This window comes from Dryobates pubescens, chromosome 12 (genome assembly GCF_014839835.1).
Source record: "Dryobates pubescens isolate bDryPub1 chromosome 12, bDryPub1.pri, whole genome shotgun sequence".
Taxonomy (NCBI): Eukaryota; Metazoa; Chordata; class Aves; order Piciformes; family Picidae; genus Dryobates; species Dryobates pubescens.
In genome coordinates, this window is record NC_071623.1 from 7,172,785 (window position 1) to 7,199,965 (window position 27,181).

Below are 27,181 nucleotides of genomic sequence, written 5' to 3' on the forward strand. Positions count from 1 at the left end.
ATGGAATGGAATGGAATGGAATGGAATGGACCGGACCAGGTTGGAAGAGACCTTCAAGATCATCACATCCAACCTATCATCCAACCCACCTAATCAACTAAACCATGCAACCAAGTACCCAGAGACAGAGAATGGTTAGACTTGATGATCTTAAAGGTCCTTTCCAACTGAAACATTTCAGATTCTGGTTCTGTTAAACAGTTCAGTAGTGTCCCTAATTAGCAAAGCATAAACCTCTCCATTACTTCAGGAACTCTTGCAATCATAAAAACTGTGAAGCTGGAATTGTTCTATACTCAGTGCCTGTCCCAGCTGTCATTTGCATCTTTTATTTCTGCTCAGTTCAGCCCTTTGCAGCAGGTCTTTATAATACCTCTGAAACAATTCAAGCAGTAGTTGTCAAACCTGTTTCAAATGAGAGCTGAATGGTTCTGCCTCTAAAAATGCAGAAATGTATTTCAGGCACAAATCAGGGAACTGTGGGTGAACAAAATGTCACATTCTGTACTGAACAGGTTTGATAAAAATACCATCAACTTTCCACACTAAATGCAGGGAATGTTAGAAATATGGCAAGGGACTCCCTTGGATGGAGCAGTTGTATATTTTCCAGCAATCCAAAGCCAGAGGGAAAAGGCTAGCTTACATCAACAGAAAATATTCAGCCAGCAACTGGCAGGTCAGGGTTAGTTTATGTATAATATATGCAGTCTGTTGCTCATTCAGAAAGCTTTCAAGGTATGCCACAGCTACACAGATTGCACTGGGTTGGAAGGGACCCTCAAAGCTCATCTTGTCCAAAGCCCCTGCAGTCAGCTTGGACACCTCCAAGCTAGATCAGGCTGCCCAGGGCCACATGGAGTCTGATCTTGAATGGAGCCTCACCTACATGCCTGAGCAGCCTGTTCCAGTATTTCACCAGTCTCAGTGTAAAGAACTTCTTCCTGATGTCAGCTGCATTCAGCTTGTCCATCACTGAACTGGATCAAATCTGCAGGGATGCATCCAGCAATTGTTTGATAGCTTTACACACAGTCTCTAATGAGCCAGTTGCCAAAAGCAGAACGCTTGTAAAAATGGATCACAGGATGTTAGGGGTTGGAAGGGATCTCTGGAGATCTTCCAGTCCAACCCCACTGCCAGAGCAGCACCATAGAATCTAGCGCAAGCCACAGGAATACATCCAGACAGGGCTGGAAAGTCTCCAGAGAAGGAGACTCCACAACCTCTCTGGGCAGCCTGTTCCAGTGCTCTGGGACCCTTACAGTGAAGAAATTCCTCCTCATGCTGAGGTGGAACCTCCTGTGCTGTGGCTTATATCCATTGCCCCTTGTCCTATCCCAGGGTGCAACTGAGCAGAGCCTGTCCCTTCCTTTCTGACCCCCAGCCCTCAGATATTTATAAACATTGATCAGATCCCCTCTCAGTCTTCTCTTCTCCAGTCTAAACAGCCCCAGGGCTCTCAGCCTTTCCTCACAAGGCACATGTGGGAGTCCTCTTTCATTGTGTTTCATCTGGAAGTTGATCCCTGCTCTGTAGAATTTTTCTAGCCAAGCTGTAGCCAACAGAATTCCCCATCTGAGGTAAGGTGCAGGGAAGTGTGTGGTGATACAGTGCTGGCTTCTGTGTGGGTTTGACAGCAAATTAGCCCAAATTGGAACCTGCACTGAGGCTGATAAATTTCCCTTTCAGAATAAACAAGACTTGAGTTCCAAGTCTGCAGAAATGTCACTGAGGGATGCAGTCCTGACAAGCCAAGAAGTTTTCACTGACTGTGCCTTTCCTTCACCAAAAAAAACATTAATTCCTTGCAGGTTTTGGCAATTTTTTTCATTCCAAGCCATGAAAACTTGATGCTGTTTGTTATGCAGTTTAAAGAGAATCACTCAGCTATAAGCTTGCAGGAAGCAAGCTGTTGTAGGTGGGAAGGGACCTTTAAGTGTCATCTAGTCCAAGCCCTCTGCAGTGAGCAGGGACATCCTCAACAACATGAGGTTGTTCCCATGAGAACCACCTCTCCTAACTCCATCCCCAGAGGCCAGTGGATTCTTAGGCTTTGGATCTGTAGGGCTTTGGTAACAGGCAAATGGTAAGGTGTAAACATCATTCCAGAGCTCTGAGAGTCAAGCCACAGCACAAAGCAAACATTCAGCTGCTGCTCAGAGCCTCTTTGATCTGTAAATGGGTTGGAAACATTAGGAGGCCTATCCTTCCCATGAGACAGATGCTTGGTGCTTCCTTCTTCAAGCCAGGTAGGAAGGAGCTTTGTTCATGGGATCTACTTAGTTTTGCTTCACCTCAATAGACCAGAAACCATATAATCACAGAATCACCAAGGTTGGAAGAGACCTCAGAGATCATCAAGTCCAACCTGGCACCTCAAACCTCATGACTAAACCATGGCACCAAGTGCCGCATCCAGTCCCTTCTTGAACACCTCCAGGGATGGTGACAAGAGTCTCAGAGTTAAAACAATGTTGTTACTACTTGGAACAATTAAATAGATGAATGAATCTGTCCCAAACATTGTTATAATTAAAAATATATATTGAAGTTTAAATGCAGCTGTTTCAAGATGGTTTCATTTAAAGGTAAGTTCTTGGTTTGAATCTTGAATGAGATCAAGTACAGTAAACCATTAATCATACGATACAATGAGCAGCATAGTAACAAAAAAAAATCATTAAAGTCAAAATTGTATGCTGTGCTAGCCTGGATTGTTGGCTTGGATCACTGATGAATCATAGAATTATCAGGCTTGGAAGGGACCTCCAGGATCATCCAGTTCCAACTCCCCTGCCATGGCCAGGGACACCTCACACTACAGCAGGTTGCTCACAGCCACATCCAGCCTGGCTGCAAAAACCTCCAGGCAGGAGGCCTCTACCACCTCCCTGGGCAACCTGTGCCAGTGTCTCACCACCCTCATGGGGAACAACTTCTTCCTATCATCCAATCTGAATCTACCCATTTCTAGTTTTGCTCCATTCCCCCCAGTCCTGTCACTCCCTGACACCCTCAAAAGTCCCTCCCCAGCTTTCTTGTAGCCCCCTGCAGATACTGGAAGACCACAAGAAGGTCTTCTTGAAGCCTTCTCTTCTCCAGACTGAACAGCCCCAACTCCCTCAGTCTGTCCTCATAGCAGAGGAGCTCCAGCCCTCTGCTCATCCTCATGGCCCTTGTCTGGACACATTCCAACACCTCCAGATCTTTCTTGGAGTAGGGGCCCCAGAACTGGACACAGTGCTCCAGGTGGGGTCTCACCAGAGCTGAGGAGAGGGGGAGAATCACCTCCTTCAACCTGCTGGCCCATATCAATCTTTTTCTCCTCCTCTGTGTAATGGGTTGGGGCAGGTCCCCTCCCCACCACAGGCAGAAAGAGAAAGAAAGAAGTCATGCAGTTGATTAAACACTTCCTAGGCCAAGTGAAAACTGCCTGGGATTAGGGGATTAGTCTGGGGAAAGTCTGAGCTGAAGTGTGCTGTTGGACAGTAATTTAGATAGCACAGTCAGAAACAAGGTGGCAATGGAAATACTTGCCTAAGCCATACAATGTGCAGAGACATATCCTGGTAGTTTTCTGATCTGCTCTGTCTGTGATTTGTAGACTACTGGAGCGAGAGTGATAAGGAGGAAGCTGACACTCCATCAACACCCAAACAAGACAGCCCACCACCCCCATACGACACATACCCACGGCCTCCTTCGGTAAGTCTCTTGCAACTCTCTACAAGGCTGACCACATAAAGAGTCATGGAATTGTTAGGTTGGAAGGGACCTCAAGGATCAACCAGTCCGACCCCCTCTGCAGTCAGAAGGGACATCCTCCACTAGATCAGGCTGCCCAGAGCCCTGTTGAGCCTCACCTTGAATATCTCCAGGGATGGGGCCTCAACCACCTTCCTGGGCATCCCATTCCCATGTTCCACTACCCTCATAGAAAAGAACTTGTTCCTAACATCAAATCTAAATCTGCTCTGCTCTAGTTTGAAGCCATTGCCCCATGTCCTGTCACTCTAGGCCTTTGCAGTCTCTCTTCATGCTTCTTGTAGGCACACTTCAGGTACTGGAAGGCTACTATTAGATCTCCCTGGAGCCTCCCCTGCTCCAGGCTGAACAACCCCAGCTCCCTTGGCCTGTCTTCATAGCAGAGGTGCTCCAAACCCCTGATCGTTATTCTGGCTCTCCTCTGAACCTGCTCTATCAGGTCCATGTCCTTCCTATACTGAATGCTCCAGAGCTGGATGCAGCACTCCAAGTGAGGTCCCAGCAGAGCACAGTGGCGGGTTAACGATCTCAGCTGGTGCCATGCTTTCTGAGCCCCATAGGTTCCATAGAATCATGGAATTTTGAGGATTGGAAGGGACCTCAATTTTCATCCAGTTCCAACCCCCCTGCCATGGCCAGGGACACCTCACACTACAGCAGGTTGCTCACAGCCACAGCCAGCCTGGCTGCAAAAACCTCCAGGCAGGAGGCTTCCACCACCTCCCTGGGCAACCTCTGCCAGTCTCTCACCACCCTTATGGGGAACAACTTCTTCCTAATATCCAGGCTGAATCTACCCTCCTCTAGTTTTGCTCCATTCCCCCCAGTCCTGTCACTCCCTGACACCCTCCAAAGTCCCTCCCCAGCTTTCTTGTAGCCCCCTTCAGATACTGGAAGGCCACAATTAGGTCTCCTCGAAGCCTTCTCTTCTCCAGACTGAACAACCCCAACTCCCTCAGTCTGTCCTCGTAGCAGAGGAGCTCCAGCCTTCTGTTCATCCTCATGGCCCTTGTCTGGACACCTTCCAGCACCTCCAGCTCTTTCTTGGAGTAGGGGCTCCAGAACTGGGCACAGTGCTGCGGGTGGGGTCTCAGGTGAGCGGGGTAGAGTGGCGTCAGCAGCCACAAGAACCTCCTGGATCATATTTGCTGGCAGTCGGTTGTTCGGTCGGCGTGCAGCGACCTGAAGCTCTCTTTCCGCGTTGTGCCATTGCAGATGAGCTGCACAAGCCCTTACGTGGAGCCCAAGCACAGCCGGCTGTCGTCCACGGAGACCTCACAGTCACAGTCGTCGCACGAAGAGTTCCGCCCAGAGGCGGTGGGCAGTGCCGCCGAGTCACCGGTGCGCAAGACCGCCAGCCAGAGGCGCTCCTGGCAGGACCTCATCGAGACCCCCCTCACCAGCTCGGGACTCCACTACCTGCAGACCCTGCCGCTGGAGGACTCGGTCTTCTCCGAGGTGGCCGTGGTCTCCCCCGAGCACCGGCGGCAGTCCACCTTGCCCACCCAGAAGTGCCACCTGCAGGATCACTACGGCCCCTTCCCGCTGGCGGAGGGCGAGAGGGTGCCGGTGCTGAACGGCAACGGGGGCAAGCCCCGGAGCTTCACTCTGCCTCGGGACAGCGGCTTCAACCACTGCTGCCAGAGCCTTCCTGTCGGGTCTGTGGACCACCACGAAGAAGCACAGCAGAAGGAAGTGGAGGAGGAGGAGGAAGAAGGAAGCAAAGCAGCAGAAGAAAGCCAGGAAGATAAAAGTAAGTATGGGATATTTCTGTGGCTTTTTCAAGAGTCCTGTTCGTGTAACATAGAGGTTGGTTTTTCGTTTGTTCCCCCTCCCCCCTTCTTTTTCCTACCAAAAACTCTCCAACGAGTCTTTCAACGTCCCCTATGTTGTACCAGGTCGCCTCTTGTCGCATACCTCTTTTGTCTGCCGTATGTGTAAGGCTTCACCGTCAGACAGGGTGCTGCATGACCTCTCATGATCACCAGACACTTCCCCACAGGCTGGTCACCAGTCACCTCCTACTAATAGTTCTTAGGTATAAGCGGGGTTTGCTTTCATGCTGCTTTCACGTTTCCACTTGCACAGCATCCTCCCCCTACTGACACAGGTTCTCAGTAAGGTTTAGTAAGGTTCAGTAAGATTTTTGAGTGAGATTTTCTGTAAGATTTAGTAAGATTTTCTGTAAGATTTTTCAGTAAGATTTAGTAAGACTTCCAGTAAGATTTTCAATCAGATTTAGGAAGATTTTCAGTAAGATTTAAGTAAGATTTTCTGTAAGATTTTTCAGTAAGATTTAGTAAGACTTCTGGTAAGATTCAGTAAGATTTTCAGTAAGATTCAGTAAGATTGCCAGTGAGATTGTCATTAAGTCTGGTTTTTCAGTGAAATTTAAGTAACATTTTCAGTAAGATTTTCTGTAAGATTTTCTGTAAGGTTTTCAATAAAATTCAGTAAGATTTTTAGTAAGATTTTCAGCATGATTTAGGAAGATTTTCTGTAAGATTTAGTAAGATTTTTAGTAAGCTTTTCAGCATGATTTAGGAAGATTTTCATTACAATTGAGCCAGATTCATGACCCCACCTGGGTCATTGAAAACAGTGATCCCTGGAGTGCAGGGTCAGGCTGCGATTGTGTAGGATGCAAGTGGGCAGGCCGCAAGACGGCTCAGAAGCTGTGAGAAGTTGAAAGTGAGACTTCTTTTCCTCACTTTCTCCCCTTGTGATTTATATAGGGAGAAGTTAAAAAAAAAAAACAACAAACAAGCAAGAAAAAATACTATGTGCTCAGTGAGGCTTAAAAAAATACAATGTTGAGGAATTGTCTCTTAAGTGGCACATAAACTCCATAGATATGAGTGCTGCTTGTCCAAAATGATCCAAATAAACAAGGATTGGACAAGATCCCTGCTCCTCCTGAACCTGTAAACACATTTCTGTGTCTGTTTCATTCTCTGTCCTGCACTGTCATGTGTGGAGCTTCTCAGCATGTGTTGCTATCAAAGCTGAATTCACACCCAGATTGTAGGGTCAGTCAAGGAAGCTTGCATCCATGAATTGTGGGGTTATGCTGTCAGTAGGTCACCTGATGTGGCAGGGAAGGCAGGATGACCCTTGGAGCTGTGCTGGTTCCTTCAAATTAGTTTTTTCTTTCATCATGCATCCATGAGTTTTGGGTTATGCTGTCATTAAGTCACCTGAAGTGGCAGGGCAGGCAGGATAACCTCTGAAGTGGCAGGGAAGGCAGGATAACCCTTGGAGCTCTCAAAGGAACTGTGCTGATTCCTGATTCCTTCACATTTTTTTTTCTTTCACCATGCATCCATGAATTTTGGGGTTATGCTGTCATTAAGTCACCTAAGGCAGGCAGGATGACCCTTGGAGCTCAGAAGAGCCATGCTGGTTCCTGATTCCTTCAAATTCATTTCTTTTCACCATGCATCCATGAATTTCGGGGTTATGCTGTCATTAAGTCACCTAAGGCAGGCAGGATGACCCTTGGAGCTCTCACATGAGCCATGCTGGTTCCTGATCCCTTCAAATTCATTTAGTTTTTTTTCACTGCAGTAAAATAAGTGTACAAATGGTGAAGAGAGAGGAAATAGTAGTGCAAGCCTAAGTGCATGCATTATGGTTAGCACCCTTGCTGAGCATTAAAGTCTACTTAGGAGAGAGCAACCCTGGTTTTTCCCCTGGCCTTATGCTTTAGGCTCTAAACAACTCCAATTATTGACTTGGAGAAAACAGCGATTTCTTTTTTCGCAGATATTACATTTGATGCCATTGAAAGTGTGAAACAAAACAAAACCAAGCCCCCCCAAAAAGCAAAATTTCAGTCACATCCATCCATGACACTTCCCAGAACACCACCTCCTCCCCATGCCTTTATTAGGGTAGCACTAGCTCCTTCCTGACTGTGAAATGAAGCTGCCTAATTAACAGGGTTAAATTCCATCACCCATGCAGAATGTTTTAGCCTATTTTTAGCCTTTGATTTTGCATTTTCAAATGTTTTGGTTTTTTTTCCCCCCTGAGAGCAATATAAAAATGTTCTTCCTTCCCCACCCCACCCCCCTTTTTTTTCCCCTTTCTTTTAAATTCCTCACAATCAATGAAAAGGGTCAAGGAGAATTCCCACTGGAGTTCTGCTGTTTGGGTATTACTCAGAGAAACTCTTGCAGGGCCTGAGTTGTTAAGTGTTTTAAGTATTAGTTTTAATGGTTTGGGGTTCTTGGTTGTATCATAACTTTTTTAGCATGCAATGCAAGGGCAAGGACTTGTTTTAACAGGCCAGAACTCAGGCTCTTCTCCACCCTTCTACACCAGTTTCCAAAATAAAGGGGGTCAGAGAAAGCTTATTTTTTGAAGAGCTCTCCCTGACTTTTGTTTTCCTTTGGGTGAGGAGGATTTGGGGTTGAAGCTTAAACAGGAGATTGGTTTGGAGGCATTCGCAACCAGGTGGACAAGTCAAGTGCTGCTGCTGCTGCTGAATTATTGACCTGTGGAATTAGAAAACCAGAGTGAAAAGTAACTGTGTAGGCTGTTGCAAAGATGTTCAGTGTTGGGTTGCTTGTTTGCTGTGGGTGCAATGCTCTGTTTGTGGTGCTGGCTTCTCCTGGGTAAAAGGCAGAGCGGGTTTGATGCAAGCGGTGCTCTTCAGTGCCCAAACCCAGTTCCTGAGCTGAATTAATCTGCTTCTACCTGCTGAGTCTGGATGCCCCTTTGTGTGTGCCACATTCATTGCACCCCTCACCCTCATTGCTCCAGGAAAATGAAACCTTGCAACTGGCTGGAGAAGGGGGAGGGAATATCCTCTTCCCTTGGAGAAGTGTTTTTAACCTCACTTGGAACCCTTCCCTTGGCATGGTATCAGGTGAACATTTGCAGTGTCTTTATTTGCTGAACTCATTTTGTGATCCTGACAGAGCTCTGAGCTCTTGGATGGTTGTGTATTCTTGTGTGTACCTACATGTGTGTGTTTTAAAGCTTAACCATTCCTACTGCTTTTTTTGTGTGGGACAAGGAATGCAGTTCCTCTGCAGTTGTTTGCTGTACAAGCCAAAGATCGTTGCCAAAAAGTTTGTTTTCTCAGATTTTTGATTGTTTGTTTGTTTGTTTAAGATTCCCACTTCTAAACCCTCCTGAGGTTAAATCAAAGAGTAAAATGCAGCCCTGTTTTCTTGCAACTTCTTTTGAGGCATTGCTTTCAAATCATCACAACCACCAATTAGGAGCTCCATGCTTTTCTCAGGTGCTGTGCTTAGGTGCTGTGATTTCACATAGTTCTGTGGACTTGCTACTGAAGGTACATTGACTTGCAACAACTCTCTGTGGGTCACTACTTCTGTGTGTCCGCTCTGCTGTGATGCCTGGATATATCTCATGGTACACTAAAAAGATGGGTTGTCCTCTCCTGTGTTTATCCATCAGGACCTGACTTCGTTGTGTGTCCAGTTTTGCTTCCTTTTGTCTCATTGTATCACCTAAGCTAGGCTCATTTTCTTCCCCCTAATTCTGATGACTTGTGTGTAAATCATTTCAAATGTTCCACACTGACACCGTCCTGCAGTGCTCTCTTGCTTTGTAATCAAAGAGGTTTCTCTCCTGGGGATATTTGTGTTTTGTCTGTGTGTTTTGCTTTTGAAGCTGTGAACCAAACATCCCTCTTGCTGTGTTGTTCAGAGGCAGCCTGCACAGGGAGCTCTGGCATGGCAACACTGTGATTGGGTTCTGGAGGTCAGGTTGAGCCTTCCCAGGTTTCCTCCTGCTGGTGGGAGGTGACAGGAGAGGCAGCTGTGCAGCATGGCTCTGTCACCCCCTTTCCCCTCTGGCCCCGCCACTCTCTTTGTGTTTGGACAAATTTCACCACTCAACTGCCAAAGAACACTTCCAGGGCCTCCTTGGGAGCTGTTGCTGGGCTTTGTCCCGGGAGAGTTTGCTGCCTTTTTCAAGCTTTATTATTGGAAAGTATTTTTGAGGGTGGTTGGCTTTGGTTCCAAAGGCTTGTCTGTTTTGTGGGACAGTAAGAGGGGTTCCTAAGGGTTCAGCCTTTAAGAGCATTTAAGGATTCAGCATTTAAGAGCATTTAAGGGTTCAGCATGGAAGAGTTACTCTCTGTAGAGTCTAACTGGCTGTAGAACACACCTTAGCCCCAGGAAAAAAATTGCACCTGTTTTTCATGCTTCCTGGGAAAGTCAACGGAGGGAAGTAGCAGCCATGGGAGTTTCTGGTGCTGTCGTCCAGACAGTGCTGGGGAAGGAGCTCTGCTGCTGGTTCCATGTGCTGCAGGGCTGGCCACAGCAGTGTTGTCATACTGCCAGGGTAACTCACACCTGGGACCTCCAACAGTGGGCAAGGGAAGTGTTGTGTGGGCTCTGTAAGGTTCCCTCAGGAGTACAGATGGAGAAGCGTTGGATGCCAGTGGCAGAGTTTGAAAAGGTGTTTGGAGCAGGAAGAAATTGCTCAGACTGTTTTGCCCTCTGGTCAGCCCCATTGCCTTCTACATTGCTTCTCCCTTCTTTGTTCTCTTCCTTCTGCAAGCTTTCTGTTCTTTTCCTGCACTCCTAAGAGCTGTAAACCCTGCTGGCATGTTTGGGGATATTTTGGTTTCTACCCCATTCTTGTGGAGTATCTTTTGTATAAGTTGAGCAACTCTAACCATGTCTTCGAATAGATTTCAGTACGTCAGTGGCTGCCTTCTGGGGCCAGTTGAAGGGTGGGGATCTTTTGTTTGCTGCGTTGATCCTTTCCCCCTGGAGTGTTTGTGAGATGGAACAATCTTCCATGCATGTCTTGTGTCACCTTGAGAGGATTCTGCACTATTTCTTAAGCCTGGGCACACTCACATGTGTTCCCTGCCATTCTGCCCCATCAGCACAAGCCCTTGTTCAGGTTTGCAACACCTTGAGTGCTGTGTCCAGTTCTGAGCTTCTCAATTCAAGAAAGATGTTGAGTTGCTCAAACCTGTCCAGAGAAGGACAGCAAGGCTGGGGAGGAGTCTGGAGCACAGCCCTGTGAGGAGAGCTGAGGGAGCTGGGGGTGTTTAGCCTGGAGAAGAGGAGGCTCAGGAGAGACCTTATTGCTGTCTCCAACTCCCTGAAGGGAGGTTGTAGCCAGGTGGGGGTTGGTCTCTTCTCCCAGTTAATTCTGTTATCTCCCAGTACCCCATGCTCAGTGCCACACAGTCTAGCAAGCCCTGTCCCAGAGGAACATGGTGGCCTCATGCTCCAACCTCTGAAATATGGCTCATCGCCTTAAACCACTGAAAGCACTTCCCAAAGGCTGGAGCAGAAGGTGACTGCAGCTCAGAGAGATGTGCAGGCCCTGGGGAAGATGGCAGGAAAGCTCCCCTTGATGTCAGTGAGAGCTGGTCACTGAAAAAGCTATCAGATGTCTCCTTGTGCTGAGGTACCAAGCAGGAGACTTTTTTTCTTTTAAGAATCATGGAATCACAGAATGGCTCAGGTTGGAAGGCACCTCAGAGATCATCTACGCTGACCTCCCTACCATAGGCAGGGACAACTCTCAACTAGACTTGGATGCTCAAGACCTCATCCAACCTGGCCTTCAACAACCACAGGGAGGAGGCAGCCACAACCTTACTGGGCAGCCTGTTCCAGAGTCTCACCACTGTCCTGCTGAAGAACTTCTTCCTCAGCTCCAGTCTAACCCTGCTTCAAACCATTCCCCCTTGTCCTGTCACTAGATCCCCTTACGAAAAGTCCCTCTGCAGCCTTCCTGTAGGCTACTGGAAGGCAGCTCTAAGGTCCGCCTGGAATCTTCTCCAGGTTGAACACCCCCACTTCCCTCAGCCTGTCCTCACAGCAGAGGTGCTCTAGCCCTTGGATCATCCTTGTGGCACTGCTCTGAACTCACCCCAGCAGCTCTGTGTCCTTCTTATGCTGGGAACACCAGAACTGGAGGCAGTATTTAAGGCAGGGTCTCACCAGAGCAGAGCAAAAGGGCAGAATCCCCTCTCTTAGATAATTAGAAACTGATAAGAGAATAGAAATGAAAACTGAGAGCAGTTTCTCTCACTCTAATTACCAGTCATAGAAATTAAATTCAGGGTGGCAGTGCTATCACAGAACAGGACAGGTGGATTTAAGGAGTCTCATGGCTAGCAACAAGGTTCACAAGAAGGTCTCTCTGTGGCTCATCCTAGCCAGCAAGTGCTTGCAAAATGAGGTTGTGGTAGTAAAAATTATCACAGTACCACAGTACATTAGAGGTTGGAAGGGACCTCCAGAGATCACCCAGTCCAACCCCCCTGCCAGAGCAGGGGCACCCAGGGTAGTCTGCACAGGAATGCATCCAGGTGGGTTTGGAAAGTCTCCAGAGGAGGAGACTCCTCAACCTCTCTGGGCAGCCTGTTCCAGGGCTCTGGCACCCTCACTGTAAAGAAGTTTTTCCTCATGTTGAGCTGAAACCTTCTATGTGCAAGCTTGAATATACTCTGAACAAGGTGAACTGTTTCAGTTTGGGAACCACAGGTACAGGGAGGTTTGCCTCTTTCCAGTAAGAGGGCTGGTATGAAGTGGGACACTGTACCTTTGAGGTTTAGATTCTCAGCCTTTTTGGAAAGGATGTCTTTCACTTTGGTAGGGTTTAGGCAGCAGTGAAATGTGGGAGTCAGGATGAATAATTGCACACACTGGAGCTTTTGAGGATGTGTATCCTCATCCTGTCACTACAAGCCCTTGTAAAAAGTCCCTCCCCAGCTTTCCTGTATGTCCCCTTCAGGTCCATTTTACAGGGACTTTTTACAAGGGCTTGTAGTGATAGGATAAGAGGAAATGGACTGAAGCTTGAGGAGGGCAGACTGAGACTGGAGATTAGGAAGAAATTCTTTCCATTGAGGGTGGTGAGACACTGCAACAGGTTGCCCAGGGAGGTTGTGGCTGCCTCCTTCTTGGAGGGGTACCAGGCCAGGTTGGATGAAGTCTTGAACTACCTGGTCTAGTGGAAGGTGTCCCTGCCCATGCAGGGGGGCGTTGGAAGTAGATGACCTTGAAGGTCCCTTCCAACCTAAACAAATCTATGAATCCTTGTTCATTTAGTTCTAGGTTAAATGTAACTCAGACTTAGAGTGAGGTGAGTGACTCTTGGGTGACTTGCAGGAGACTCCTACTCCTCCTCCTCCTGGTACAGCACCTGGCTGAGCTTGGCAGTGCCTGAGCCCCACTTCAGTGGGCTCCTTACATTGCCTGTATGTTCAGAGTGATCATTAGGAAATACTTTGAGAACCACCTCCTCACTTTACCTAAGTAAGTAAATGACCTCCAGTGGGATGCATATACAAACAGCGCAGAAAACACTCTGCTCCTGCATCTAGAATACTGTCTCTGGTGCTGGTCAGTCCTGAAATCTAAAGCACAAATAGGGCAGAGAGGAGTTGGGACATGAAATATTTACAGGAACAGATACACCACCAAAAGAAGAGAGGCTGAAAAGCCCTGGCACTGTTCAAGCTGGGCAGGAGACAAAATAAGAGGGAATGGCCTCAAGCTGCCACTGGGCAGATTTAAACTGGACATTAGTGGTCAGGCATTGGAATGTGCTGCCCAGGGAGGTGGTGGTGTCCCCAAGCCTGGATGTTTTTCAAGGTGGTTTGGATGTAGTGCTTGGGGCTCTGGTTTAGGGGTGAGCCTTGTAGAGTAGGGTGAATGATTGGACTTAGTGATCCTGAGGCTCTTTTCCAACCTGAATTCTGTGAGACAAAGTGGTGAATATGAGACCTAGGGAATTAGAGAGTATCTTCCTGTAGTAAAAAACACAAACAACAGGACAATCTGTTTGAGAAATCACAGAACAGTATTTTCCTGGCCCCTCCATCTGCCACTGAAGTGATGGTTTTGCTAATGATGTGAGCATTTGAAATCCAACATGAAAATCATACCCAATCTATAAAAAGCTTGAAGCTGATTGTTCTGAGAACTCTTTTGTGTCTTTCCTCCCTGCTAGAACATACCCTGCCAGATGTTTTCAGCTTTTAATGAAGAAAATATATTCTCTTTAGTAGGCATTGTCTTTTTTTCCTGAGCAAGCTAGGTACATGCACATAATTTCCAGTACAAGTGGTTATATTTTTAACTAATGCAATGGCTTTGAGGACTACTGAGGGAGATGGTTTGTGTCTTTTCAGGAGACGGGAGAGGATGATTAGAGGATGGCCATGAGGATAAGCAGAGGGCTGGAGCTCCTCTTCTATGGGGACAGCCAGGGGGAGTTGGGGCTGTTCAGTCTGGAGAAGACAAGGCTCCAAGGAGACCTCCTTGTGACCTTGCAGTATCTGAAGGGGGCTACAAGAAAGCTGGGGAGGGACTTCTGAGGGTGTCAGGGAGTGATAGGACTGGGGGGAATGGAGCAAAACTAGAAATGGGTAGCTTCAGATTGGAGGTTAGGAAGAAGTTGTTCCCCATGAGGGTGGTGAGACACTGGCACGGGTTGCCCAGGGAGGTGGTGGAAGCCTCATCCCTGGAGGTTTTTGCAGCCAGGCTGAATGTGGCTGTGAGCAACCTGCTGTAGTGTGAGGTGTCCCTGCCCATGGCAGGGGGGTTGGAACTGGATGATCCCTGGGGACCCTTCCAACCCTGGCAATTTTATGATTGTCTTTAAAGGATGGCTGAAATTTTTGCTTCACTTAGTTCTGAGCTATGGCTGTGGGGGAGAAGGAAGTTTCAGGGTTTCCATAAAGTGAAAAATTACTGCCTTGGAGACTCACCATTTAGAAATGGCTTTTACAGTTAATGAAGCTCAGAAATGCCAGCCATCTTCTCCTGGCTCTCCTCCATCCCAAAAGGCTGGTTTCTTCAGTTGGTACTCTTGGTAGCTGAGCAAGAGCACAGGATTTATAGCAAGAGTACAAAAAGTCACTTGAGGTAAAAATTCAACTGCTCAGTCGGTTTTGAATATAGGCCTTGGGTCCTTAGATGGATTTAGCGATTCCTAAACTTTAGATTGAACAAGGGAGGACAAGGGCATGATTGCCCCAAGCAGCTAGCACTGTCCCTTGGAGTCCTTTAGCATCTGCAGTCATTGGATTTCTACTCAGAGGAAAAAAGGACTGAAGTGGGGGTGGATTTTATATTCCATTAGATTAGTCTCTTCTGCCACAGCTGCCAGTTCTGCGTGGGACAGCAGTGTGCCCAAGAAGGCCAATGGGATCCTGCATTCAGAGGAGTGTGTCCAGCAGATCCAGGGAGGGTCTTCTCCCCCTCTACTCTGCCCTGCTGAGACCTCACTTGGGATACTGCATCCAGTTCTGGGCTCCCCAGTTCAAGAGGGACAGGGATCTGCTGGAGAGAGTCCAAGGGAGGGCTACAAGGATGCTGAAGGGACTGGAGCACTGCCTGATGAGGAGAGGCTGAGAGCCCTGGGGGTGGTTAGTCTGGAGAAGAGAAGGCTGAGAAGTGACCTGATCAATGTCTATAAAGATCTGAGGGCTGGGGGTCAGGAAGGAAGGGACAGGGACAAGCTCTGCTCAGTGGCACCCTGGGATAGAGCAAGGGGCAATGGATGTAAGCTGCAGCAGAGGAGGTGCTCAATATGAGGAGGAACTTCTTCACTGTGAGGGTCATGGAGCACTGGAACAGGCTGCCCAGAGAGGTTGTGGAGTCTCCTTCTCTGGAGACTTTGCAGCCCTGTCTGGATGTGTTCCTGTGTGACCTGTGCTGGATTCTGTGGTGCTGTTCTGGCAGGGGGGTTGGACTGGAAGATCTCCAGAGGTCCCTTCCAGCCCCGAACATCCTGTGTGATCCTGTGAGGACTCTGTGTTCCTGGGCATTTCAGGAAGAGATTGCTGAGAGTAAAGCAGGGAACAGAGAAGGGAAAGCAGACTCCCAGTATGGTGAAGGCTTAACTTACCTGCTTAAAAAGAAAGGAAAGAGGCTGTGGTCTGTAGTGCATGTTAGGAGCATTGGGGTAGTTGGGAGATGGGAAAATCCAGTGGGATGAGATGGAAGCAGAAGATGGAGAAGGAGAAATAGGTTATACATCTGTAAGGGTGAGGATAAGCTATGGGAGAAGTTTGTTTGAGTTGTGAGTGGTCTGTTAGGTGGAAATACAGAGCCATAATGCTCTGTGGCTCACTTGAGGATGATGATGTTGGATGGGGCAAGATTTCTCTTACAGCATAAGCTACCATAGGTGCCCCGCATGCTGCCTTTGCCTTTGTCTCACAGAATTATGGAATTTAGTGTGCTGTGCAGGGGAGTGGTTAAGAGGACATCATTTATGCAGGGGCTGTTTCCTCAGCCCAAGTTGTCTTCCAAGGAGGAGAATCTGCCATAACTGCATGATTAGCTTGGAAGCCCTGTCATGGTTCTGTCCGCAGCTGAGGTGGCAATTAGTTTTGACAAATAAAACTCTCTCATAGTGTCTCTTCAGCTCCTATCTTCCAAAAGCAGAGGTTTCTGGTGGGACTTATTTCTTCAGATGAGATGAACAGGCTCTGGGGGAAACCAACAGTGGCCTTCCAGTACCTGAAAGGGGCTTACAAGAAGGCTTCAGAGGGACTATTGACAAAGCCTGCAGTGATAACAGAGGGACAGTGGTTTGAAATTAGGGAAGAGGAGATTTAGATTGGATGTGAGGAGCAAGTTCTGCACCATGAAGGTGGTGGAACACTGCAACAGGTTGCCCAGGGAGGTAGTTGAGCCCCTCCCCTGGAGATATACAATATACAAGGTTAGGCTGGACAAGGCTCTGAGCAGCCTGATCTAGTGGAGGATGTCCCTGCTGACTGCAGGGGGCTTGGACTAGATGGCCTCTGGAGGTCCCTTCCAATGCAGACTGTTCTATGATTCCATATTGAAATAGAGTAGGTATTTTAAAAGCCAAACTCATGAGCTTGTTTCTTTGTTTTGTCCCTGTGTATGTTTTATGTTTCTTCAGTCTGCTGTCACTCATATCTGGCACTGTAATTAATGGCCACAATTGTATAGCCAGAGCTTCATCTCTGTTCCTCCTGGCTTTTATTAATATCCATCCTATCCTTCCAAGGCAAATGTAATGGTTGTAGTACTTCCAGAGCAAGCAGGGGAGGTTGTTGACTGTGCTTCGGTGTGCAGCTGTAGAGTTCCAGTTCTGAAATCCCCCTCCCCTTCCCCCCAGTGTCTGTACACACCTGCAAAGGGGTTGCTTTAAAAATCCTCCCCTCTGTTCTGCCCTGGTGAGGCCACAGATGGAATATTGTGTGCAGTTCTGGGCCCTTCAAGGAACTGCTTAAGAGAGTCCAGAGCAGAGCCACACAGATGCTGCAGGCAGTGGAACAGCTCCCTGTAGGGACAGGCTGAATGAGCTGGGGCTTGGAACAGAGGAGCCTGAGGGTGCCCTCATTGCTGGGGAGAAAGATAAGCAGGGCAGAGTCAGGAGGACAGAGCCAGGCTCTGCTCAGCGATGTTCACTGGCAGGATAAGGGGCACTGGGTGCAAGCTGAAGCTGAGGAGGTTCCATGGGAACAGAAGGGAAAACTTTTTCCCTGTGAGGGTGCCAGAGCCCTGGAGCAGGCTGCCCAGAGAGGTTGTGGAGTCTCCTTCTCTGAAGACATTCCAAACCCCCCCAGATCTATTCCTGTGTGACCTGCTCTAGGTGCTCCTGCTCGGGCAGGGGGCTTGGACTGGATGATCTTTGGAGGTCCCTTCCAACCTCTACCATTCTGTGAAAAGGTAGGATCATCTCCATGTGTTTAGAAATTCTTTTCCTGGGGTGTCTTTTCCAGAAGCAATCTTGTTCTCTGTGCTGCTTTTAGATTAGTTGCCAAAGGTATGACATAAATCAGAGATGGGCTTAGAGTCTTTAATTCCACGTCACTGCAGCAGGGCAATTTCTCCAGAGCCTCTCTACCTATATTTCTGAAATAAAACCAGTTGAGGCACATCTGCATAAATTCATGTCCCTGCAAATTCCAACAGCACCAGTGCCAAGTCTTAGGTTGTAAAACCTATTTGTTATATGCAGCTGTGCTGCTAGCAAGCCCTGGTGGTACACAGGCAAATTAGGGAGTTTATTGCATTCAGCTACACAGCTTCTTTAAGAAGGCTGTTTCCTTCCTTTAGAGGGGGGAAAATCCAAACCCCTAAATCCTTGCAAAATTAAAAACTCACTAAGATTGTTCTTTTTTACTATTTCATCTTGCAGTTCCATGTTGCCATTCTTCACAGCAGCTTAGTATGGTATGAGATTGAACACGTCTAAGTGCAGGGTTCTACACATTGGCCACAACAACCCCATGCAGTGCTACAGGCTGGGGTCAGAGTAGCTGGAGAGCAGCCAGGCAGAGAGGGACCTGGGGGTACTGGTTGGTAGTAGGCTGAACATGAGCCAGCAGTGTGCCCAGGTGGAAGAAGGCCAATGACATCCTGGCCTATATCAGGAACTGTGTGGCCAGCAGGAGCAGGGAAGTCATTGTGCCCTGCACTCAGCACTGGTTAGGCCACACCTTGAGTCCTGTGTCCAGAATGTGTCCAGAGAAGGGCAACAAGGCTGGGGAGGGGTCTGGAGCACAGCCTTGTGAGGAGAGGCTGAGGGAGCTGGGAGTGTTTAGCCTGAAGAAGAGGAGGCTCAGGTGAGACCTTATTGCTGCCTACAACTACCTGTAGGGAGGTTGTAGCCAGGTGGGGGTTGGTCTCTTCTCCCAGGCAACCAGCACCAGAACAGAAGGACACAGTCTCAAGCTGTGCCAGGGGAGGTTTAGGCTGGATGTTAGGAAGAAGTTCTTCCCAGAAAGAGAGATTGGCCACTGGAATGTGCTGCCCAGGGAGGTGGTGGAGTCACCATCACTAGAAGTGCTTAGGAAAAGCCTGGATGAGGCACTTGGTGCCATGGTTCAGTTGATTAGATGGTGCTGGATGATAGATTGGACTTGATGATCTCAGAGGTCTTTTCCAACCTGGTTAATTCTGTATTCTGTACTTTAATCCATTCAACTATACAGAGGGTAAGAGGCCTGGTATTGTAGTAAAAAAAAAAAAAAAACCACATCCATAACTTTGTTTTGTGGAGTTCTAGAGCTCAGACTCTGAGATATTTACATTACAAACAAAACCAAAGCAAACCAGCCCCACAAAACAAAGCACACACATGAAAAAAACCAAAACCCAAGCAACCAACCAAGCAAACTACAAGCAACCCCAAACAGCTGCAGGCAACACATATAGAATACAGAATTAACCCTGTTGGAAAAGAGCTTTGAGATCATCAAGTCCAACCTATCACCCAACAGCATCTAATCAACTAAACCGTGGCACTGAGTGCCTCATCCAAGCTCTTCTTAAACACTTTCAGTGTTTAAATGATTGCAGTGAATAGCACTGAACCCTCCAAGTTCCAGCTATCCCAGGTAGCTTGCCTTCAGCAGCACCTAAAAACATTGCCAGGCCAGCATTAAAGATGCTTGCAGCCACTGATGGAGCATTCTGAGCTCAGGTGTTCCACAGCTTTGAACCCAGGTGTTCTTTTAGCTGTGGCATGTTGCAGCAGGGAGTTGTACATTTGAACTCAGGGCTGGAAAGAAAAGCATCCCCTGGGATTAGTTTGGAATCAGCTTCTTACTCTCAGGAATTCCTGTTACTAGAAAAGACCATAACCAAACTTTTCTCTCTTTATTTCCTGCGTGTATTCAGTCATGATTATGTATAAACCTCTGTTTATATAGAGAAAACTTTGAGAAGACCTTACTGTGGCCTTCTAGTATCTGAAGGGGGCTACAAGAAAGCTGGGGAGGGACTTCTGAGGGTGTCAAGGAGTGACAGGACTGGGGGGAAATGGAACAAAACTAGAAGTGGGTAGATTGAGATTGGATGTGAGGAAGAAGTTGTTCCCCATGAGGGTGGTGAGACACTGGCACAGGTTGCCCAGGGAGGTGGTGCAAGCCTCACCCCTGGAGGTTTTTGCAGCCAGGCTGGATGTGGCTGTGAGCAGCCTGCTGTAGTGTGAGGTGTCCCTGGCCATGGCAGGGGGGTTGGAACTGGATGATCCTCGAGGTCCCTTCCAGCCCTAACAATTCTATGATTCTGTGATTCTAATACAGCTCCTGCAGGTTAAAAATGCACAAACAACTCTAAGCGAAAAAAATCCACATTGCCACATTTGGCTTGCCAGAAGGGTACCTGCATGACACATCTAAGTGCAAGCTTGTAATGTAGACGTAATTATTCCAATTTAAAAATGAAAGTTCAGTTCACCAGATGAAAATCCATCCTTTCAATATCCACCAGGTGTGCAACATTTGATCACCCATTCTTCATTTTATGTTCCCAAATGGGCAAGCAATTCACTGCAGCAAAGCAAGGAGCTCACTGCTGTATGGATCTGATGAGCTTTCAGCACCCTGCAGACCCCTGAGAAAGCAGCTGAATGGCTCAGGTTGGAAGGGTCCCCCTGCCATGGGCAGGAACACCTCTCAACTAGACTTGGATGTTCAAGACCACATCCAACCTGGCCTTGAACACCCCTAGGGAGGAGGCAACCACAGCCTCCCTGGGCAGCCTGTTCCAGAGTCTCACCACCCTCCTACTGAAGGTCTTCTTCCTAAGATCCAGCCTAAATCTACTCTCCCTCATCTTCAAACCATCCCTTCTTGTCCTGTCTCTAGATGCCCTTATGGAAAGTCCCTCTGCAGCCTTGCTGTAGGATCCCTTCAGGGCAGCTCCAAGGTCCCCCTGGAGCCATCTCCCCAGCTCCCTCAGCCTGTCTTCATAGCAGAGGTGTTCCAGCCCTTGGATCAACCTTGTAGCCCTCATTGTTTTCAAACAGGAAAGGAAATTTCTGCCTTACTTGTATGGAGCCCAAATTAATTTGAGGTAAGGTTTCTAGAAGAGTTTTCCTCACATGCTGGTTTCGTGCAGTGGATTTCAGTTTGGTGAGCTGAGGGAAGGAGTTTCAGGCCTGATAGCATTGGTGTTGCTAAATATGGTCCTCCTCAAGCTTGGAAGAGACCTGACTAAATCAAAAATAGAGTTGGAGCAGAGCTTTGTGACTTGCCTGGGAGCAGTCAAGACACAAGTTGGATTGACAGATCAAACACATGTTAGTGAATGATGAGTGAGAAAGGGACACCTTTGTCATATGTAGCACAGCCAGCTAGGGGATGTCAACATTTCACTTAATGGCCTCACCAGATGAGTGTTAACATAGTCTAAATGTTGTGCATGGGCTTCTGCAGTGAGCTCTACGCTTGATTAAAATACCTCAACTTAGTAACAGGCACAAGCTCCCTCCCAGCTTGCCCTACTTGGGTGGATTTTCACAGCACTCATCTTGGGTATTTTAGCAACAGCTGCTGAACAGCATCAGAAGAAGAGAGCACAAAGGAGGTCACAGAAACATTCAGGTTGGAAAAGACCCTCAGGATCACCAAGTCCAACCATTAACCCTACTCTACAAGCTTCACCCCTAAACCAGAGTCCCAAGCACCACATCCAAACCATCTTCAAACACATCCAGGTTTGGGGACTCCACCACCTCCCTGGGCAGCCTGTGCCAATGCCTGACCACTCTTGCTGGGAAAAATGTTTCCTACTGTCCAGTCTAAACCTATCCAGCTGCAGCTTGAGGCCATTCCCTCTTCTTCTATCCCTAATGGCCTGTTAGAAGAGACCAGCACCAGCCTCTCTACATTGTCCCTTCAGGTAGTTGTAGAGGGTGATAAGGTCTCCCCTCAGCCTCTTATTCCTCACACTGAACAGTCCCAGCTCCCTCATCTGCTCTTCATCATTCTCATTCTCTAGGCCCTTCCCCAGCTTAGCTGCTCTTCTCTGCACCCTCTCCAGCCCCTCAAAGTCTTGCTTTTAAAAGGCTTGAAAGAGTTAATGTATAAAAACTCCCAGAAATATGCTGCCGGTAAAGGGGATGTAGAGAGCAGCCTGGTACCAGAATGGGACCAACTCTTCGGAAAGGTTCCTTGTTTTAAAAACTGGTTCCTTATTTTAAAAACTGGTGATATAAATGCAAAAAAAAACCCAGACAATGTAGTCTCTTATTTTTTTTTAGGGCTAGAGTCCAAAGCATCAGTCAGAAAACACAACTCTTATTTTAGTGCCCTACAGTAACATCTTTCTCAGGCAACAAACTGCAGCTACAGTTCTCCTTCATACAACGTCCTAAACCTATGCTGGGGCAATCCCAACCACCAGTATAGGCTGAGTGAGGAGTGACTGGAGAGCAGTCTGGAAGAGAAGGACTTGAAGGTGTCAGCTGATGACACTGAAAAGTGGCACAGTCACCTCTCTGGACCTGCTGGCCACGCTTCTGTGACTGCTCTCATCCTTACTTGCCAAGCAAAACTCCTTACTTTGTAAACCTTCCATAAGCAAGCAGCAAATAATAGAGCAGCTCTAATGGCATTGTCAAAAAGTTTTCTTGTCATTTAGAGAAGCAGTGCTGGTAAAGCAAAGATAGAGTCTTTATGTCAACCTTTCCTTGACATCTCCTTGAGAGAAGGCAGTGGAGCAGGAAGAAGGGTTAGAAATGCTTGACAGGTTTTACTCCACAAGCACAGTTGGCTCTGGTGTTTTTTTTTTTCTCATCAGAGTTGGCTTTCAGAGAGAAGTGAGAGTGTTTTGAGTGGAAGCTGTTGAGCACACACTGCCAGGGTGATGTCTGCATTCTTGGGTCACAACAATCCCAAGCAATGCTACAGGCTTGGGGCAGTGTGGCTGGAAAGCTGCTGGCAGAAAGGGATCTGGGGGTGCTAATGGACAAGCAGCTGAAGAGGAGCCAGCAGTGTGCCCAGGTGGCCGAGAAAGCCAAAGGCATCCTGGCTGGGATCAGAAATGCTGTATCCAGCAGGAGCAGGGAGGGGATTGTCCCCTGGGACTCAGCTCTGGTGAGGCCACACCTTGAGTGTTGTGTCCAGTTGTGGGCACCTCAATACAAGAGAGATGTGGAGGTGCTGGAGCCAGGGCAGAGGAAGGCAAGGAAGCTGTGAAGGGCCTGGAGAATAAATCTGATGGAGAGCAACTGAAGGAGCTGGGGATGGTTAGTTTGGAAAAGAAGAGGCTGAAAGGAAACCTCCTTGCTGTCTACAACTACCTGAAAGGACCTTGTGGAGAGGTTGGTGCTGGTCTCTTCTCCCAGGTAATTAGTGATAGAACAAGAGGGAACAGCCTTCAGCTGTGACTGGGTAGGCTTAGACTGTACAGTAGGAAGAACTTTTTCCCATCAAGAGCGGTCAGGCATTGGAATTGCTGCCCAGGGAGGTGGTGGAGTCATCAAGCCTGGATGTGCTTAAAGGTGGTTTGGATGTGGTGCTTGGGGCTCTGGTTTAGGGGAGAACCTTACAGAATTGGGTTAATGGTTGGACTTGGTGGTCCTGAGGGTCTTTTCCAACCTGAATGAATGAATGTCTTTGGGATTGGTGCCTAGGGACAGAGTAGTGTCAGGCACTGCAGCTGCAAGGCAAAGTAAGACTCTAGGGAAAAGCACAGTGAGTGGAGAGGGCTTTTAGGTCTTCCCCACATGAGGTGAGCTGGATAGAATTCAGCACATATGCCCATGGGGTGATACAGGGAATGATGCCCTCTGTGTAGTTAGAAGTACCTTAGTGGTGTGGTGCTGTAAGACAGCAGTAACTCTGAATTTGAAGTTTTTAGGTGGTTTTTTGTTTTCAGTTGTAACTAGAGGGTTTTTTGCTTCCTTGCTTGTTTAGAGGGAGTTCTTCAGTTCATTAGTTATTTAGCAGTAGCTGTAGTATATGAAGTGCATTTTGGGAGAGCTGGGATGCATCTGCAGGTTTAGAAACACCGTGGGAGGAAAGTGGGAGGAAAAATGCCTGCTGATCAGAGCCCTGTAATTTCCCTGTTCCCACGGGGCTGAGTGCAGCACTTGGAGAGGAGCAGCTACTGGAGGTTGTATGTGGTCTGACACCACCATCTGTCCTCCCAGTCCCCCTTCCTCATTGTGCTGCTTTCTCATGTAACGTTTGTGCTCTAGGTGCTCCTTTGTTTAGCTCAGTGAGGACGTGAGGGACACTAAAGCAGGCCCTGTCATGATGGGAAAGCTGGAGCTGGCTGTTTGTACCTAGCATGTTCCTGTGTTGCAGCTTGATTTAGTGCATTTTGCTGGAGTAACTCAGTCTCCAGAGGAGCACTGAGTGATTACTGCTGCTGCTTCCACATCTAACTGGCTTCTTACAGGATAATTTGCAGAGGTACTGCTTTGGAGTGCAGTGCCTGGAGGGCTGCACTGGATGTGCAATCAGAACCCTCTTTGCTCGGGCACTGTTATTGCCAGGCTCTTCTCTGCACCAGCTACTTTTCATCCCTGCATGATATCTACCCGAGACCTGAGCAGTCCTGAAGTTCGTAGAATCACGGAATTGTTAAGGTTGGAAGGGACCTCAAGGATCAGCCAGTTCCAACCCCCCTGCCATGCGCAGGGACACCTCACACTGCAGCAGGTTGCTCACAGCCACATCCAGCCTGGCTGCAAAAACCTCCAGGCAGGAGGCTTCCACCACCTCCCTGGGCAACCTGTGCCAGTGTCTCACCACCCTCATGGGGAACAACTTCTTCCTAATATCCAGGCTGAATCTACCCTCCTCTAGTTTTGCTCCATTCCCCCCTGTCCTATCACTCCCTGACACCTTCAAAAGTCCCTCCCCAGCTTTCTTGTAGCCCCCTTCAGATACTGGAAGGCCACAAGAAGGTCTCTTCAGAGCCTTCTCCAGAATGAAGAACCCCAACTCCCTCAGTCTGTTCTCACAGGAGAGGAGCTCCAGCCCTCTGCTCATCCTTGTGGCCCTTCTCTGGACACGCTCCAGCACGTCCATCTCCCAGCTTTTCATGTCTGGGATATGAAACTACAATGGATGTCAAGATCCCTGGAGTTTTGTTATTTTTATTACAAATAGGTGTAGTAGACCATAGAACAGGATGTGTTCTGAGATCAGCCAGGCTTTTGAAAGCACCCTCTGTGCATATTTACATAAGAAATCGGGGTCCTCAAGACCTATCTTTTGGGGTGGGGGTGTCATGGTAGTATGGTTTCAAAGCCACCTGATTTCTTGGGTTCATGGTTTCTCCTTAACCCAGTGCTGCATTGTCACTAAGATAGGTGATAGATTGTGTTGTACCACCTCTTCCTCTCCTTCATGCAGGAGTTGCCAACAGGATGTTTTTCTCATAGAATGGTTTGGGTTGGAAGGGACCTCCAAAGGTCATCCAGTCCAACCCCCTCTGCAGTCAGCAGGGACATCCCCAAGTAGATCAGGTTGCCCAGAGCCCTGCCGAGCCTCACCTTGAATATCTCCAGGGCTGGGACCCCAACCACCTCCCTGGGCAACCTGTTCTGGTGTTTGTAGCACGTGTGGTGGATTTGGGGCACACTCTTTGCTTCCTTTCTTCTCATTCATGTGACCCTTCTCTAGTGCTTCCACATGAGGTTATGTTTCTTCAAACCAACCCAAGCTGGTTAGGATGTTTATTGTTCTCATTTTATTTGTGTTGTGGGTTTTTTTTCTCCCTTTCTTTAAAATTGGTCTTTGTTCTGTTCTTTTGTTTTCTCTTGTTTTGTTTTCTTCTTTAAAGCATAGCCACCAAGGCAGAATACTTAGCTTCCCGCCCTTTTCGCCTCAGGGATGGATATTTCAAGGGAGCAAAGGTGTGACAGCAGAAGAGAGTGCCATGTCTCTGTCCTCATGAGCATAGCTGCATGCAGATTAGAAAAGCTCTTGTGGTGCTGCTGCTGTCTGCCAGATGTGCTATTTGCTCTTGTTTGCATGACGAGTCTTTCTGATATACTGATGTGCTATGGAAATGATGGCACGGCACAGACCTTTCACCCTCTTGTATCACTGCTTTATCATATTAGGCTAATACACTGCCAGAGTTGGTAGCACCTCTCCATGTCCCATGGGATCCACTTCTCTTGGCACTGAACCTGATCGGACTCAGAGGTTGATAAACTTTTCCTTAGAGAATTGGCACGACGGAGACTCAACTGCAGCCTCTTGCCGGCGACCCTAATGGCCTCCGTTCAGAAAAGTCAGTTCTTCTTGAAGTAACTTTGATGTTTTTAAACAGAGAACAGACCTGTTAAAGCCTAGACAACCACATGCCTGGATGTGAGGCCTCCAGGAAGGTGTCAAAGGGCATGGCCAGTATTTTGAAGAATGCACCCTTTCCACAATGGGACTTTAGGCACAAAGGCAGATCCGGTCTCCACGGAGCACACTGGCAGAGAACACTGCCCCTGCATGGGAGGACGGAAGGGGAAGAGGGTCTTGGCAGGGGAAGGGCTTTGCTGTCACTCAGTTTTGTCCTGCAGACCTCGAGGAATTAAAGAGGGATCCAGCCATGGTAACTATAAAATCCTGTTGCTTATGCTGAACTCCAGTGAACCCGTTCAGGCCAACCAGGCAGAGTTGTGTCTTGCGAGCGTGCTTCACGTTAGTGAAGGAAGCCACCTTGCCGTGTCATGCTAAACCTTAAGCGTGTTCTGTCACGTGGAGGTACCTACAGACCTTGCAGAGACTTCCATTTATCTAAAGCTGTGTTAAGGAATGACCAGAGGGTTGCACTGGCACTCGTTTGGAGGAGGAGGAGGATGATGACGGAGAAGATACCTCACGCTGAGATTTCTTAGACTCTGCCGATAAAACTCTTCAGTTCCTCTTTTACCTTCTAGGACTTAAACCGTGGGAGTGATGCTGCCTGGCCGAGCAGGCACAAAGTATTCTCTTGTGTCACGCTCAGAGGGCTGGCTTTGGGGGGCCCAGGATTTGTCTGGATGTCACTCAACACAGTAGATTCAGATGTTTGTTATTTATCCTTATGTTCCGGGTCCCCCCTTTCGGGGTTGATGTTTGCCTCCTATCTCTGTGGTTAGAATGTGGATTATTTGATTTCTTATTTTATTTTTTTCCCCTTTCCCTTCATATATTTGGCTAAGGGTGTATTGTAATAATTGTTAATGCTGATTGACTTGATATTTCCTACTATCTTATGGGGGAGATCATTTTAAAAGGACAAAAAAAAAAAAAGAAATCATGTATTTTGAAATGGGTTTGGGGTTTTGGTTTGGGGTTTGGTTTTTTCCCCCCCCCCTTTCTGTTTGCTCAATGTAAGGTATTGCATTCTGTTAATACCAATAAAATTATATATAGAGAAAGAAAGATATATATATAGAGAGAGATATATATTTCCCTTTTATAAAGAAGTAAATTATGCTTTGGGGGGGGAGGGGGGACTCACAAACAGGACAATGTGCAGTGAATCAAATCACATCTGCCTTACAGCAGGTGACAAAGCTCAGCAATGACTCTTAATAGTCTCTCTTTCTTTTAGTTTTTCTTGTTTCTCTCTTTGGAAGAATAAAAAGTATTAGGATGCTAGAAACTAGCTGCAAAAATGATCATCCAAATGCATGTTTTGTGTTGCTGCTCAATGGGACTGGCACAAAGCAGCCCTCAATG

The 27,181-nt window shown here is 47.7% G+C and overlaps 1 protein-coding gene across 6 annotated transcripts in view; it reads left to right on the forward strand.

Moving 5' to 3' along the window:
- Window positions 1-27,181, forward strand: part of CNKSR2 (connector enhancer of kinase suppressor of Ras 2) — a 252,421-nt gene that overhangs the window by 209,712 nt on the left and 15,528 nt on the right. For 5 of the 6 annotated variants that reach the window (XM_054165993.1, XM_054165994.1, XM_054165995.1 and 2 more), the window contains 2 exons: window positions 3,608-3,708; window positions 4,984-5,521. In XM_054165993.1, coding sequence (XP_054021968.1) covers window positions 3,608-3,708; window positions 4,984-5,521 — 639 coding nt within the window. Of the gene's footprint in view, window positions 1-3,607; window positions 3,709-4,983; window positions 5,522-25,578; window positions 26,894-27,181 lie in introns of those variants that run through there. The other variant, XM_054165998.1, reaches the window with a different exon arrangement.